General features: G+C 42.8%; 1 protein-coding gene across 2 annotated transcripts in view; it reads left to right on the top strand.

Moving 5' to 3' along the window:
- The window catches only part of QPCT (glutaminyl-peptide cyclotransferase), a 277,919-nt gene that overhangs the window by 183,572 nt on the left and 80,180 nt on the right, over positions 1 to 14,167 (top strand). For both annotated transcript variants that reach the window (XM_063917570.1, XM_063917571.1), the window contains one exon: positions 935 to 1,034. In XM_063917570.1, coding sequence (XP_063773640.1) covers positions 935 to 1,034 — 100 coding nt within the window. The remainder of the gene's footprint in view (positions 1 to 934; positions 1,035 to 14,167) is intronic.

Here is a 14,167-nt window from a genome sequence, read left to right as displayed (position 1 = left end):
TCCTTTTTTTCTCATTTATTTATTTATTTATTTATTTATTGTATTTGTACTTTTGTGTAGTGCTAAACTTGGCAGAGCCACCTAGATGCCTTTGGACAGCCTTTATTTCCCCATTGTGTTGCTGAATGAGTGTACCCTCAAAGCCACAATACAAGCAGACACTAGGATGTATTTTATTTAGAAGCATGGAGAGTTCTACTTCTTTTATTCATCTTCTACTGGAAAGATTACTTTTTTTTATGTTTCCAGAAATAAGAATTTTGCAAGTGAGTGAATAGAACTGGGTACCAGAAAGGTTCAGATATACTAAGCCTTGTAGAGTGGAGAGAGGTAAAGTACCAGACAACCAGCTCCTGTCATTTTTCAAACAGGGCCTGTAACATGACAGTTAGTAGCTTACTGGCTGGTGCTTTGTTTCCACTTTATTACTCTCCATGGCTTAGTACATCTTGCCCTTTGGAAGTGATGTAACTGTGAGTATTACCAATATCAATATATGGACATTATCCAAGACTTTTTTCCAAGAAGACAATTTAGTATCAGAGCTATTTTTGTTCGTTCTTTAAAGGAATTAATTGAAGTTAATTTCAATTACATTTTATGCAGATTACTAGGAGAATGCTGGCATTGTGTTATCCACTGTATAGATGAGAAAGTATAGCAATTTTGTGGAAAAAATATGTAAAGAAAATGAGTGATTTAAACAAGGTAATGTTAAGTCTATAGTTAAATCAATTAAACAAATTAAGATAAATTAATGTCATTGATTTCCGGCATTACGCTACAGAAAATGAAAGTCTTTATTTGATTATAATGTTCTAGGTACAGTGTTTTTTTTATGTAATATTGACTCATCTTGATATTGCTGTGTATGCTAATATTAACAATAAAATGAACATTCTGTTTTAACATTGACTTTTGTTATTTCTTTTAGGATTTACTTATTTTACTTGATTTAATTGGAGCTGCAAATGCTACTTTTCCAAACTACTTTCAAAACACCAATCGATGGTATAACAGGCTACAATCTATTGGTAAGTGTTTTGTACTAGAAAATGTTAAAGTGAAGTGTTCATTGAGCTTGTTAGGAACTTTGTGAATGCCCTAAAAAGGTCTTTCAATTTAGTGGCACATAAGTAACATTCTGTAAGTGACTCCCTGGTTTCTCAGATCTCCTTTAAAAAAAAAAAAAAAAAGATATGAGTGAATGCAGCAATCTAAAATAGTGTATTTGGACAATTTCCCATAATTGAAAAAAAAATACAATATAGGGTTCATTTATTAATCTATATTTGGTGTAAATGTTCAGTAATCGGGAGGTGTTCTGTAGTTTCAATGGGGCATCTTTTGCATGTATTCTGGTTGGGTATGATATATCGACAGTCATAATGTTGACAGTCATCATGTCGACATTGACCATGTTGACATTCATCATATAGACAGTGATGAAATGTCAACATATCATCCATGGAGGCCCAGCAGTGACTACATGCTCCCGACAGCTGCAGTGGCTTCAGCGGCATCTTCTGTGTACCAGTGGTCATGTGACCATCACTTCCGGAACAGATCCAATCCTCCAGCGTTTGGGTGAGTATTCCTCCCCTAAGCCTAATCCCTATACCTAACCCGCCCTTTAATGCAAAATCCTAACATCTCCCCATAGACTTACCCTACGCTCCCATCGCCCGCAGCCTAACACTAATTTCGACATTCTGACAATATTGACATTTCACGTTGACTGGCTGAGAATGTTAGCACATTGCCTGGCAAAAGTTTAACAATGTAGACATCATAACTGATGTCATCTTCTTCATAGACTCTCACTGGAGAGTGGATCATATTCTGGCCTCTTTTCTTCTCTTTCCACAACCTGATTTTCTAAAAAAATATATATATATATATATTGCACCGAATTACTGAAGGTTTTAGGCAACTTGGAAAATGCTCTTTGCAAGCTCCATTTACTGACTGGATCATGAATGGCGCTCTGACATTTCTAGCAGATTCCGTTTCATGTTAGCTTTGTAGGGTGGTTCTGGTAGACCAGGTGGCTCCCACACAAAGTAGACATTTCAATTGTCCTACATTTTATAGGCAAAGTTGCCAATTAATTTTACAAATTCACTAACATACTGTACATTAGACAATCTTAACAATTTCTAGGTAAAGTAGGTAATGAAGATCATTTCATACTTACTGTATAACAGTTTATTCTTTGCCTCATTCCTTATTAGAACTCAAGTTACTTATAGTGTACCTGTGTCCTGTGTTTTATTGTGTGAGCGAATTTCTATCAAAAAAATGTATTAATAAATCTGATAACTCACCTCAAGTCTTGTCTATCATATATCGGTGGAATGTACAGTATTTTACCAGTTCTAGCTGCTGTGGGAGAGCATTAAATCACCTGCCTAGTGATTAATGCTCTCCCACTATCATCTCTATTGCCAGCTTTTCTACCTCTGTGCGCATACGCTGGTCATATTTTTTCACAGCCAGCAGCAACTGGGGTTATTGAAGAAAAAAAACTTTATTGTTTTGTATGCGCACAGTCCCTACCTGTCAGAGCTGACAGCTAGGCACAGAGCTGTGCGCCAGGCAATGACAGCTGCAGCTGTCGAATCGATAGCTGCAGTTGTCAGAACAGTCAGTGCCAATGACCATTCATACATTGCCTGCCATATTGGTGTGCTATCTTGTAGATAGCAGTGCCAATAATGACAGGGGTGCACAGCACCCCTGGCATTTGCCGTTAAAAACTGCTTTATTACATTGGAGAGAATTGGTATAGCACACATAATGCAGGCTGATACCGCTTCTCCTCCATAATGCCTAGTCATACAGGTACATCTACTCCTGACTGTAAATCTATACACTAGATTCAGGTAGCTATCATATAGGACATGGATCTTCAATCTGCAGCCCTCCAGCTTCTGTGGAAATTCACATCCCAGCATGCCCTGACACAGTTTTCCTGTTAAGTCATACTAAAACTGAGGAATGGCATGCTTAGATGGGTAGTTCCACAGCAGCTGGAGGGCTGCAGGTTGAAGACCCATGATATAGGAGGTTGGCACAATTCCTTTGCATACAAAGAGGATGATAACATAGTAATTTCTTCACTCTTCAGTGTGGCCCATGGAATAAATTCCAATCTGGGCTTTATGATACACTTACTGATAGGCTGTTAGCTACCCCCAAGTTAGTAATAACTATTCCTCTCATGTGGCAGGCCATCATCCTGCATAATTGAATTGCTCCATGATATACAGTGCATCCAGAAAGTATTCACAGCGCTTCACTTTTTCCACATTTTGTTATGTTACAGCCTTATTCTAAAATGGAATAAATTCATGTATTCCTCCAAAATTCTAAACACAATACTCCATAATGACAATGTGAAAAAAGTGTTTTTGCTAATTTATTAAAAATAAAAAAATAAATCTCATGTACATAAGTATTTACAGCCTTTGCTCAATACTTTATTGATGCACCTCTGGCAGCAATTACAGCCTCAGGTCTTTTTGAATATGATGCCACAAGCTTGGCACACCTATCTTTGGACAGTTAGCCTATTTCTCTTTGCACCTCTCAAGCTCCATCAGGTTGGATGGGAAACGTTTGGCGCACAGCCATTTTCAGATCTCTCCAGAGATCTTCAATCAGATCCAAGTCTGGGCTCTGGCTGGACCACTTAAGGACATTCACAGAGTTGTCCTGAAGCCACTCCTTTGATATCTTGGCTGTGTGCTTAGGGTCATTGTCCTGCTGAAAGATGAACTGTCACCCCAGTCTGAGGTCAAGAGCGCACTGGAGCAGGTTTTCATCCAGGGTGTCTCTGTACATTGCTGCATTCATCTTTCCCTCTATCCTGAATAGTCTCCCAGTCCTTGCCGCTGAAAAACATCCCCACAGCATGATGCTGCCACCACCATGCTTCACTTTTGGGATGGTATTGGCCTGGTGATGAGCGGAGCCTGGTTTCCTGTAAACATGAAGTATGACATTTACACCAAAGAATCCATTCTTTGCTCATCAGACCAGAGAATTTTGTTTCTCATGGTCTGAGAGTCCTTCAGGTGCATTTTGGCAAACTCCAGGCGGGCTTCCATGTGCTTTTTACTAAGGAGTAGCTTCCGTCTGGCCACTCTACCATACAGGCCTGAATAGTTGATTGCTGCAGAGATGGTTCTCCTTCTGGATGGTTCTTCTCTCTACACAGAAGAATTCTGTAGCCCTGACAGAGTGACCATCAGGTACTTGGTCACCTCCCTGACTAGGTTCCTTCTCCCCTGATCGCTCAGTTTAGACGTCCGGCCAGCTCTAGTAAGAGTCTTGGTGGTTCCGAACTTCTTCCATTTACGGATGATGGAGGCCACTGTGCTCATTGGGACCTTCAAAGCAGCAGATATTTTTCTGTACCCTTCCCCAGATTTGTCCTTTGACTTCATGCTTGGCTTGTGCTCAGACGTGCACTGTCAAGTGTGGGACCTTTTATAGACAGGTGTGTGCCTTTCCAAATCATGTCCAATCAACTGAATTTACCACATGTGGACTCCAATTGAGTTGTAGGAACATCTCAAGGATGATCAGTGGAAACAGGATGCACCTGAGCTCAATTTTGAGCTTCATGGCAAAGGCTGTGAATACGTATGTACATGTGATTTCTTAGTTTTTTTTTTTTTAAATAAGTTTGCAAAAATCTCAAAAAAACTTTTTTCAAATTGTCATTATGGGCTATTGTGTGTAGAATGTTGAGGGGAAAAAATTAATTTATTCCATTTTGAAATAAGGCTGTAACATAACAAAATGTGGAAAAAGTGAAGCGCTGTGAATACTTTCCGGATGCACTGTAGTGTTATTATTAGTCTTCAAACAAAGATCCTTATATCTGGAATAACACTCCAATCCAATGCTTCTTGAGAGACACCTCTTTCTGCCCCATAGTAGTGACCAAGTAATTTTTATGCTCCTGTTATGTTAGTGCCCTGGTGTACTGTGTGGCTGTCGTTTTCATATCAAAATGAAATAGTACTTCAGGTGACCAAATGAGTGGGTAAAAATTAAACTTACACAACTTACAAAAGTAACAAACAAACCAGAGTAATACTCAACTTTCGTCTAAGTTATCAGACAACACTGGTTATTCATCTTCTTAACATAAGATGTAGTTCATATCCGAGAAGCCCCATCATCTGTCGATGCTCGAATCAGTCCATATACATGCAGACGCCATTTACTGCAGTTCTTTAGGTGCTGCTAGAAGATGAAGGGCTTTTCTTTGGATCTTGCATTATATACCAAAAGCTGGGCTCTGCTGCCGGTTATTAACCCATATTCAGATGTACCAGTCACTGGCTAGTACAACATAGCATGGACTTATCTGTAACACATGCGCAGCAAGCTCTAAAGGGGGGTACTCACGGAGTGATAATCTAAGCAATCTGACTAATACGGGCCTTTACATACATAACCAAGACACAGATGTCTGAAGCTACCATCGGTTTCAAAGCTCTTTTGTCTAGAATTGACCCATAATACTTTGCTTCACTAATGCTCATTCTTGGAATGTGGCTCACTGTCTCCTGCTAACACCATATAAGTTAATACTTCTTAGAAACCCACTATACATCTAATGCCAATGGCAGGTAGAAGTAAGTCTTTCAATTGATGTCTTATCTGACCCTGTATTACAACATGTATGCTTATGTAGAAATGAAATAAGTAACCCTATGGTAACACCTAGTTCATAGTAGTTCATTTATAAGCCACAATAATGCCCTAGATGTATTTATTTATTTATTTATTAACAGTTTCTTATATAGCTCAGCAAATTCCGTTGCGCTTTACAATTGAACACATTGAAAAGTAGTGTGCTAGTTAATTTTATGACCCATAATAGTGCCCTAGTTCATATTATTCAACATTGTAGATTCAGATTATGCCATGCTACAGTGCTTCCTGTTCATATTATGCCAAATGACAGTACCTCCAGTACATTATAACAGCCACTATGCACACCTATCTTATCAGCATAACATCCATTACACACACCATCCTTACTGCACCATTCTAACTTCCACTTCACACTACTCACTGAAGATGGCATGTCACCACACTAGCCAGCCTTATCCTACATAGAAGTCTGGTAAAATAATATATTCTATTGACCCTTATGTTATCTCACCTTATTTGTCAATGGCGATGATTCAAGTGCTCCATCCTTATTGGCTGCTTTTGAATCTTTCATGGCAGCCCCACATCTGCAGAGCCCAAAGGCAGTTTCCTTTGAGTTTAAAGACAGGGAAGGAGGGGGCAGCTCCTACCTGAGGGAAATACTTCCTAATGTAGGCAATTCCACTCTGAGTGGAGATCTTAATTTTGGCACACTGTCCCTTTCTGGGAAAGTGCTAATCTCAGAGCTCAATTCCTAGCCCCAGTTAACTTCACAAATGCTGTAATCAAGGAGAACTTCACCAATTAGTTCACTGGGAGATGGATCATATCAATGTGGTGCTTTACTGAAAGGGAGTGACAGAGAATACCACCTATGTGACCGCCATTGAGTCACCCTTTTCAGGCCAGGAAATGGAACTAACTCAGTTGCTTAGTTTGAAGGACAACTTTATGACCTGTGTTCAGGGGATCCAGGCCCTCCAGGTGGGCCCCCTAAGTCTTTGGGCCCTATAAAAATGGTACCCCCTTCACCCACTAAAGATATGCGCATGAGTATACTTGCATTGTACATCCTACTGCACAATGAGGATAATTATCCTTCTGTTTTGGACAGTTTTTATTTGATATGTAGCAATCATCTTAGCTATAGCAATATATACTGCATGGCAAATTATCTTTCCAACGTAAACATGCAGCTGTGAATATATACTCATGGTTAAAAAAACAAACTGGTGGCAATCACAATGCTATCAGGGACATGGCAGTAGCTGGAATGGGTACAATGTAGCCACCAGTTCAGTATGAATTGCAGGTACCCTTATTAATCAAATAGTCTTGTTTTCATGGGTTTAACATGTATGTATTATTTCTTTGGAAAACATAATATTGTAGTGATTCTACATCCAGAGATATATCATTAATTTGCACAGCTTCCAGTAGAACTGATGCTTTTCTTTTTGCACTATATGTTTTTTGAGTACAGGTTTCATTAGAACAGCTGCTGTGGTTAGCTGACATACTCAGTGATTTTGCTTCTATCTTTCATCTAAAACCTAATACAGTTTGGTTCTACAATTTGGTAGAATTTTCAGAAGTGTAAAGGGTCCTACACACACGGCGATGTGCTGCAGAGGTGCCGAAGGCTGATATGGCCGGCAGGCGACCCGACGTTCACTGTTATCTGCCAGTGTGTAGGGCCCATAACTACATTTAATATACATTGCATCTTAATTGTGTGCAAGCTTACGCTACACTGCTTGGGACTAGTGATGTGCACCGGAAATTTTTCGGGTTTTGTGTTTTGGTTTTGGATTCGGTTCCGCGGCCGTGTTTTGGATTCGGACGCGTTTTGGCAAAACCTCCCTGAAATTTTTTTGTCGGATTCGGGTGTGTTTTGGATTCGGGTGTTTTTTTTACAAAAAACCCTCAAAAACAGCTTAAATCATAGAATTTGGGGGTCATTTTGATCCCATAGTATTATTAACCTCAATAACCAACCTCAATAACCATAATTTCCACTCATTTTCAGTCTATTCTGAACACCTCACACCTCACAATATTATTTTTAGTCCTAAAATTTGCACCGAGGTCGCTGGATGGCTAAGCTAAGCGACACAAGTGGCCGACACAAACACCTGGCCCATCTAGGAGTGGCACTGCAGTGTCAGGCAGGATGGCACTTCAAAAAAATTGTCCCCAAACAGCACATGATGCAAAGAAAAATGAAAGAAAAAAGAGGTGCAAGATGGAATTGTCCTTGGGCCCTCCCACCCACCCTTATGTTGTATAAACAGGACATGCACACTTTAACGAACCCATCATTTCAGCAACAGGGTCTGCCACACGACTGTGACTGAAATGACTGGTTGGTTTGGGCCCCCACCAAAAAAGAAGCAATCAATCTCTCCTTGCACAAACTGGCTCTACAGAGGCAAGATGTCCACCTCCTCCTCATCGTCCGATTCCTCACCCCTTTCACTGTGTACATCCCCCTCCTCACAGATCATTAATTCGTCCCCACTGGAATACACCATCTCAGATCCCTGTGTGCTTTCTGGAGGCAATTGCTGGTGAATGTCTCCACGGAGGAATTGATTATAATTCATTTTGATGAACATCATCTTCTCAACATTGTTTGCTGGTGCTCCAGTCTTCGGCACGCGGTGGCTGAATGCTGAAAGTGACCCGCAATTCTTCGGGCCACCGACAGCATCTCTTGCATGCCCCTGTCGTTTTTTAAATAATTCTGCACCACCAAATTCAATGTATGTGCAAAACATGGGACGTGCTGGAATTTGCCCAGATGTAATGCACGTACAATATTGGTGGCGTTGTCCGATGTCACAAATCCCCAGGAGAGTCCAATTGGGGTAAGCCATTCTGAGATGATGTTCCTCAGTTTCCGTAAGAGGTTGTCAGCTGTGTGCCTCTTATGGAAAGCGGTGATACAAAGCGTAGCCTGCCTAGGAACGAGTTGGCGTTTGCGAGATGCTGCTACTGGTGCCGCTGCTGCTGTTCTTGCTGCGGGAGGCAATACATCTACCCAGTGGGCTGTCACAGTCATATAGTCCTGAGTCTGCCCTGCCCCACTTGTCCACATGTCCGTGGTTAAGTGGACATTGGGTACAACTGCATTTTTTAGGACACTGGTGACTCTTTTTCTGACGTCTGTGTACATTTTCGGTATCGCCTGCCTAGAGAAATGGAACCTAGATGGTATTTGGTACCGGGACACAGTACCTCAAACAAGTCTCTAGTTGCCTGTGAATTAACGGTGGATACCGGAACCACATTTCTCACCACCCAGGCTGACGAGACCTGAGTTATCCGCTTTGCAGCAGGATGACTGCTGTGATATTTCATCTTCCTCGCAAAGGACTGTTGGACAGTCAATTGCTTACTGGAAGTAGTACAAGTGGTCTTCCGACTTCCCCTCTGGGATGACGATCGACTCCCAGCAGCAGCAACAGCAGCGCCAGCAGCAGTAGGCGTTACACTCAAGGATGCATCGGAGGAATCCCAGGCAGGAGAGGACTCGTCAGACTTGCCAGTGACATGGCCTGCAGGACTATTGGCTTTCCTGTGTAAGGTGGAAATTGACACTGAGGGAGTTGGTGGTGTGGTTTGCAGGAGCTTGGTTACAAGAGGAAGGGATTTAGTGGTCAGTGGACTGCTTCCGGTGTCATCCAAAGTTTTTGAACTTGTCACTAACTTCTGATGAATACGGACCAGGTGACGTATAAGGGAGGATGTTCCTAGGGGGTTAACGTCCTTACCCCTACTTATTACAGCTTGACAAAGGCAACACACGGCTTGACACCTGTTGTCCGCATTGTGTTGAAATAATTCCACACCGAAGAGGTGATTTTTTTTGTATTTTGACCAGGCATGTCAATGGCCATATTCGTCCCACGGACAACAGGTGTCTCCCTGGGTGCCTGACTTAAACAAACCACCTCACCATCAGAATCCTCCTTGTCAATTTCCTCCCCAGCGCCAGCAACACCCATATCCTCATCCTGGTGTACTTCAACAGTGACATCTTCAATTTGACTATCAGGAACTGGACTGCGGGTGCTCCTTCCAGCACTTGCAGGGGGCGTGCAAATGGTGGAAGGCGCAAGCTCTTCCCGTCCAGTGTTGGGAAGGTCAGGCATCGCAACCGACACAATTGGACTCTCCTTGGGGATTTGTGATTTAGAAGAACGCACAGTTCTTTGCTGTGCTTTTGCCAGCTTAAGTCTTTTCATTTTTCTAGCGAGAGGATGAGTGCTTTCATCCTCGTGTGAATCTGAACCACTAGCCATGAACATAGGCCAGGGCCTCAGCCGTTCCTTGCCACTCCGTGTCGTAAATGGCATATTGGCAAGTTTACGCTTCTCATCAGACGCTTTCAATTTTGATTTTTGGGTCATTTTACTGAACTTTTGTTTTTTGGATTTTACATGCTCTCTACTATGACATTGGACATCGGCCTTGGCAGACGACGTTGATGGCATTTCATCGTCTCGGCCATGACTAGTGGCAGCAGCTTCAGCACGAGGTGGAAGTGGATCTTGATCTTTCCCTATTTTAACCTCCACATTTTTGTTCTCCATTTTTTAATGTGTGGAATTATATGCCAGTATCAATAGCAATGGCCTACTACTATATATACTGCGCACAACTGAAATGCACCACAGGTATGGATGGATAGTATACTTGACGACACAGAGGTAGGTAGAGCAGTGGCCTTCCGTACCGTACTGCTATATATACTGGTGGTCACTGTCAGCAAACTGCAAAACTAAAATGCACCACAGGTATAGAATCTAGATGGATAGTATACTTGACGACACCGAGGTAGGTAGAGCAGTGGCCTTCCGTACCGTACTGCTATATATACTGGTGGTCACTGTCAGCAAACTGCAAAACTAAAATGCACCACAGGTATAGAATCTAGATGGATAGTATACTTGACGACACAGAGGTAGGTAGAGCAGTGGCCTTCCGTACCGTACTGCTATATATACTGGTGGTCACTGTCAGCAAACTGCAAAACTAAAATGCACCACAGGTATAGAATCTAGATGGATAGTATACTTGACGTCACAGAGGTAGGTAGAACAGTGGCCTTCCGTACCGTACTGCTATATATACTGGTGGTCACTGTCAGCAAAACTCTGCACTGTACTCCTCCTATATAATACTGCTGGTCCCCAGTCCCCACAATAAAGCAGTGTGAGCACAGATATATGCAGCACACTGAGCACAGATATGGAGTGTTTTTCAGGCAGATAACGTATAGTGGTGGTCACTGGTCAGCAAAACTCTGCACTGTACTCCTCCTATATAATATACTGGTGGTCCCCAGTCCCCACAATAAAGCAGTGTGAGCACAGATATATGCAGCACACTGAGCACAGATATGGAGTGTTTTTCAGGCAGACAACGTATACTGGTGGTCACTGTCAGCAAAACTCTGCACTGTGTACTCCTCCTATATAATATACTGGCGGTCCCCAGTCCCCACAATAAAGCAGTGTGAGCACAGATATATGCAGCACACTGAGCACAGATATGGAGTGTTTTTCAGGCAGACAACGTATACTGGTGGTCACTGTCAGCAAAACTCTGCACTGTACTCCTCCTATATAATACTGCTGGTCCCCAGCCCCCACAATTAAGCAGTGTGAGCACAGATATATGCAGCACACTGAGCACAGATATGGAGTGTTTTTCAGGCAGACAACGTATACCGGTGGTCACTGTCAGCAAAACTCTGCACTGTACTCCTCCTATATAATATACTGGTGGCCCCCAGTCCCCACAATAAAGCAGTGTGAGCACAGATACATGCAGCACACTGAGCACAGATATGGAGTGTTTTTCAGGCAGACAACGTATACTGGTGGTCACTGGTCAGCAAAACTCTGCACTGTACTCCTCCTATATAATATACTGGTGGTCCCCAGTCCCCACAATAAAGCAGTGTGAGCACAGATATATGCAGCACACTGAGCACAGATATGGAGTGTTTTTCAGGCAGGCAACGTATACTGGTGGTCACTGTCAGCAAAACTCTGCACTGTACTCCTCCTATATAATACTGCTGGTCCCCAGTCCCCACAATTAAGCAGTGTGAGCACAGATATATGCAGCACACAGAGCACAGATATGGAGTGTTTTTCAGGCAGACAACGTATACTGGTGGTCACTGTCAGCAAAACTCTGCACTGTACTCCTCCTATATATTATACTGGTGGTCCCCAGTCCCCACAATAAAGCAGTGTGAGCACAGATATATGCAGCACACTGAGCACAGATATGGAGTGTTTTTCAGGCAGACAACGTATACTGGTGGTCACTGTCAGCAAAACTCTGCACTGTACTCCTCCTATATAATACTGCTGGTCCCCAGTCCCCACAATAAAGCAGTGTGAGCACAGATATATGCAGCACACTGGGCACAGATATGGAGTGTTTTTCAGGCAGATAACGTATAGTGGTGGTCACTGGTCAGCAAAACTCTGCACTGTACTCCTCCTATATAATATACTGGTGGTCCCCAGTCCCCACAATAAAGCAGTGTGAGCACAGATATATGCAGCACACTGAGCACAGATATGGAGTGTTTTTCAGGCAGACAACGTATACTGGTGGTCACTGTCAGCAAAACTCTGCACTGTGTACTCCTCCTATATAATATACTGGCGGTCCCCAGTCCCCACAATAAAGCAGTGTGAGCACAGATATATGCAGCACACTGAGCACAGATATGGAGTGTTTTTCAGGCAGACAACGTATACTGGTGGTCACTGTCAGCAAAACTCTGCACTATACTCCTCCTATATAATATACTGGTGGTCCCCAGTCCCCACAATAAAGCAGTGTGAGCACAGATATATGCAGCACACTGAGCACAGATATGGAGTGTTTTTCAGGCAGACAACGTATACTGGTGGTCACTGTCAGCAAAACTCTGCACTGTACTCCTCCTATATAATACAGCTGCTCCCCAGTCCCCACAATTAAGCAGTGTGAGCACAGATATATGCAGCACACTGAGCACAGATATGGAGTGTTTTTCAGGCAGACAACGTATACTGGTGGTCACTGTCAGCAAAACTCTGCACTGTACTCCTCCTATATAATACAGCTGCTCCCCAGTCCCCACAATTAAGCAATAAGCACAAATATTTGCATCAACATTAATAAACGGAGAGGACGCCAGCCACGTCCTCTCCCTAACATTTCCAATGCACGAGTGAAAATGGCGGCGACGCGCGGCTGCTTATATAGAATCCGAATCTCGCGAGAATCCGACAGCATGATGATGACATTCTGGCGTGCTCGGGTTAACCGAGCCATACGGGAGAATCCGAGTATGCCTCGGACCCGTGTAAAATGGGTGAAGTTCGGGGGGGTTCGGTTTCCGAGGAACCGAACCCGCTCATCACTACTTGGGACCACACCATTTCAATGTTATGTACTTCACATAGATTATATATTGTATCTATGGCTACAATTGCATGGCACTCTTGATGTTATAAGGTATCCGGATGATAGGTCAACATACCGAATTTGAAAGCAAATTGTGTAAGGGGCACAATGTGTCATTATGTGTATAAGGGCATTAATAATGTGCAGCATATGTGTAAGGGGCATTATGTGTGTCATTATGTGTGTAATGGCATTAATAAAGGCTGCTATAATGTGTAAGGCATATTATGTTTTTAAGGACATTAATAATGTGTGTCATATGTGTAAAGGACATTACTGTGTCGTATTATGTGTATAAAGGCATTACTAATGTGCGGCATTATGTGTACAAGGTTCTCTACTGTGTGGTGTTATGTATAGAAAGGGCACTACTGTGTGGTCTAATGTTGTGAATATAGAGCAATATGGTGTGGCGTAATGTAATTAAGGAGCCTTCAGTGTGATGTAATGTGAATAAGGAGCACTACTGTAAGGAGTAACTTATATAAGGTAAAGTGGTACTACTGTGTGATGTAACGTGAATTAGGGTACTATTGTGTGGCCATGCCCCTTCCCAGCAAGGACACGCCCCTTTTGGGGCTGTGCGCCAAATGTACGCACTGTTCCTATTTAAAATATAGGGGGTAGGAGCACCAAAATGAGGACTGCTGTGGGTGAGGGGTAACGGTGTCGGGAAAAATGTGCAGGGTCAGAGGCGGAATTAGCGGCGGTGCTAGGGGCACCAGCCAGAATCTTGCGTAGGGCATCATATTGGTTAGGGTCGGCTCTGATCTTTATAGCCTGCCCATTACAGATATACACCATCTATTCTGTATAATAAAAAGCTAATGCTGCGCCTCACCTCTATGGTGTACCGACGGCACACACACACACACACACACACACACACACACACACACACACACACACACACACACACACACACACACCTGCTCACTAATAGATCCACGGCTCCCAACAGCAGGATTTCCAGAAACCCAGCAGCTCCTGTGTGAATAGCGACTCCCCA

This window comes from Pseudophryne corroboree, chromosome 4 (assembly GCF_028390025.1).
Source record: "Pseudophryne corroboree isolate aPseCor3 chromosome 4, aPseCor3.hap2, whole genome shotgun sequence".
Lineage (NCBI taxonomy): Eukaryota > Metazoa > Chordata > Amphibia > Anura > Myobatrachidae > Pseudophryne > Pseudophryne corroboree.
This window is presented reverse-complemented; position numbering and strand designations above follow the sequence as displayed.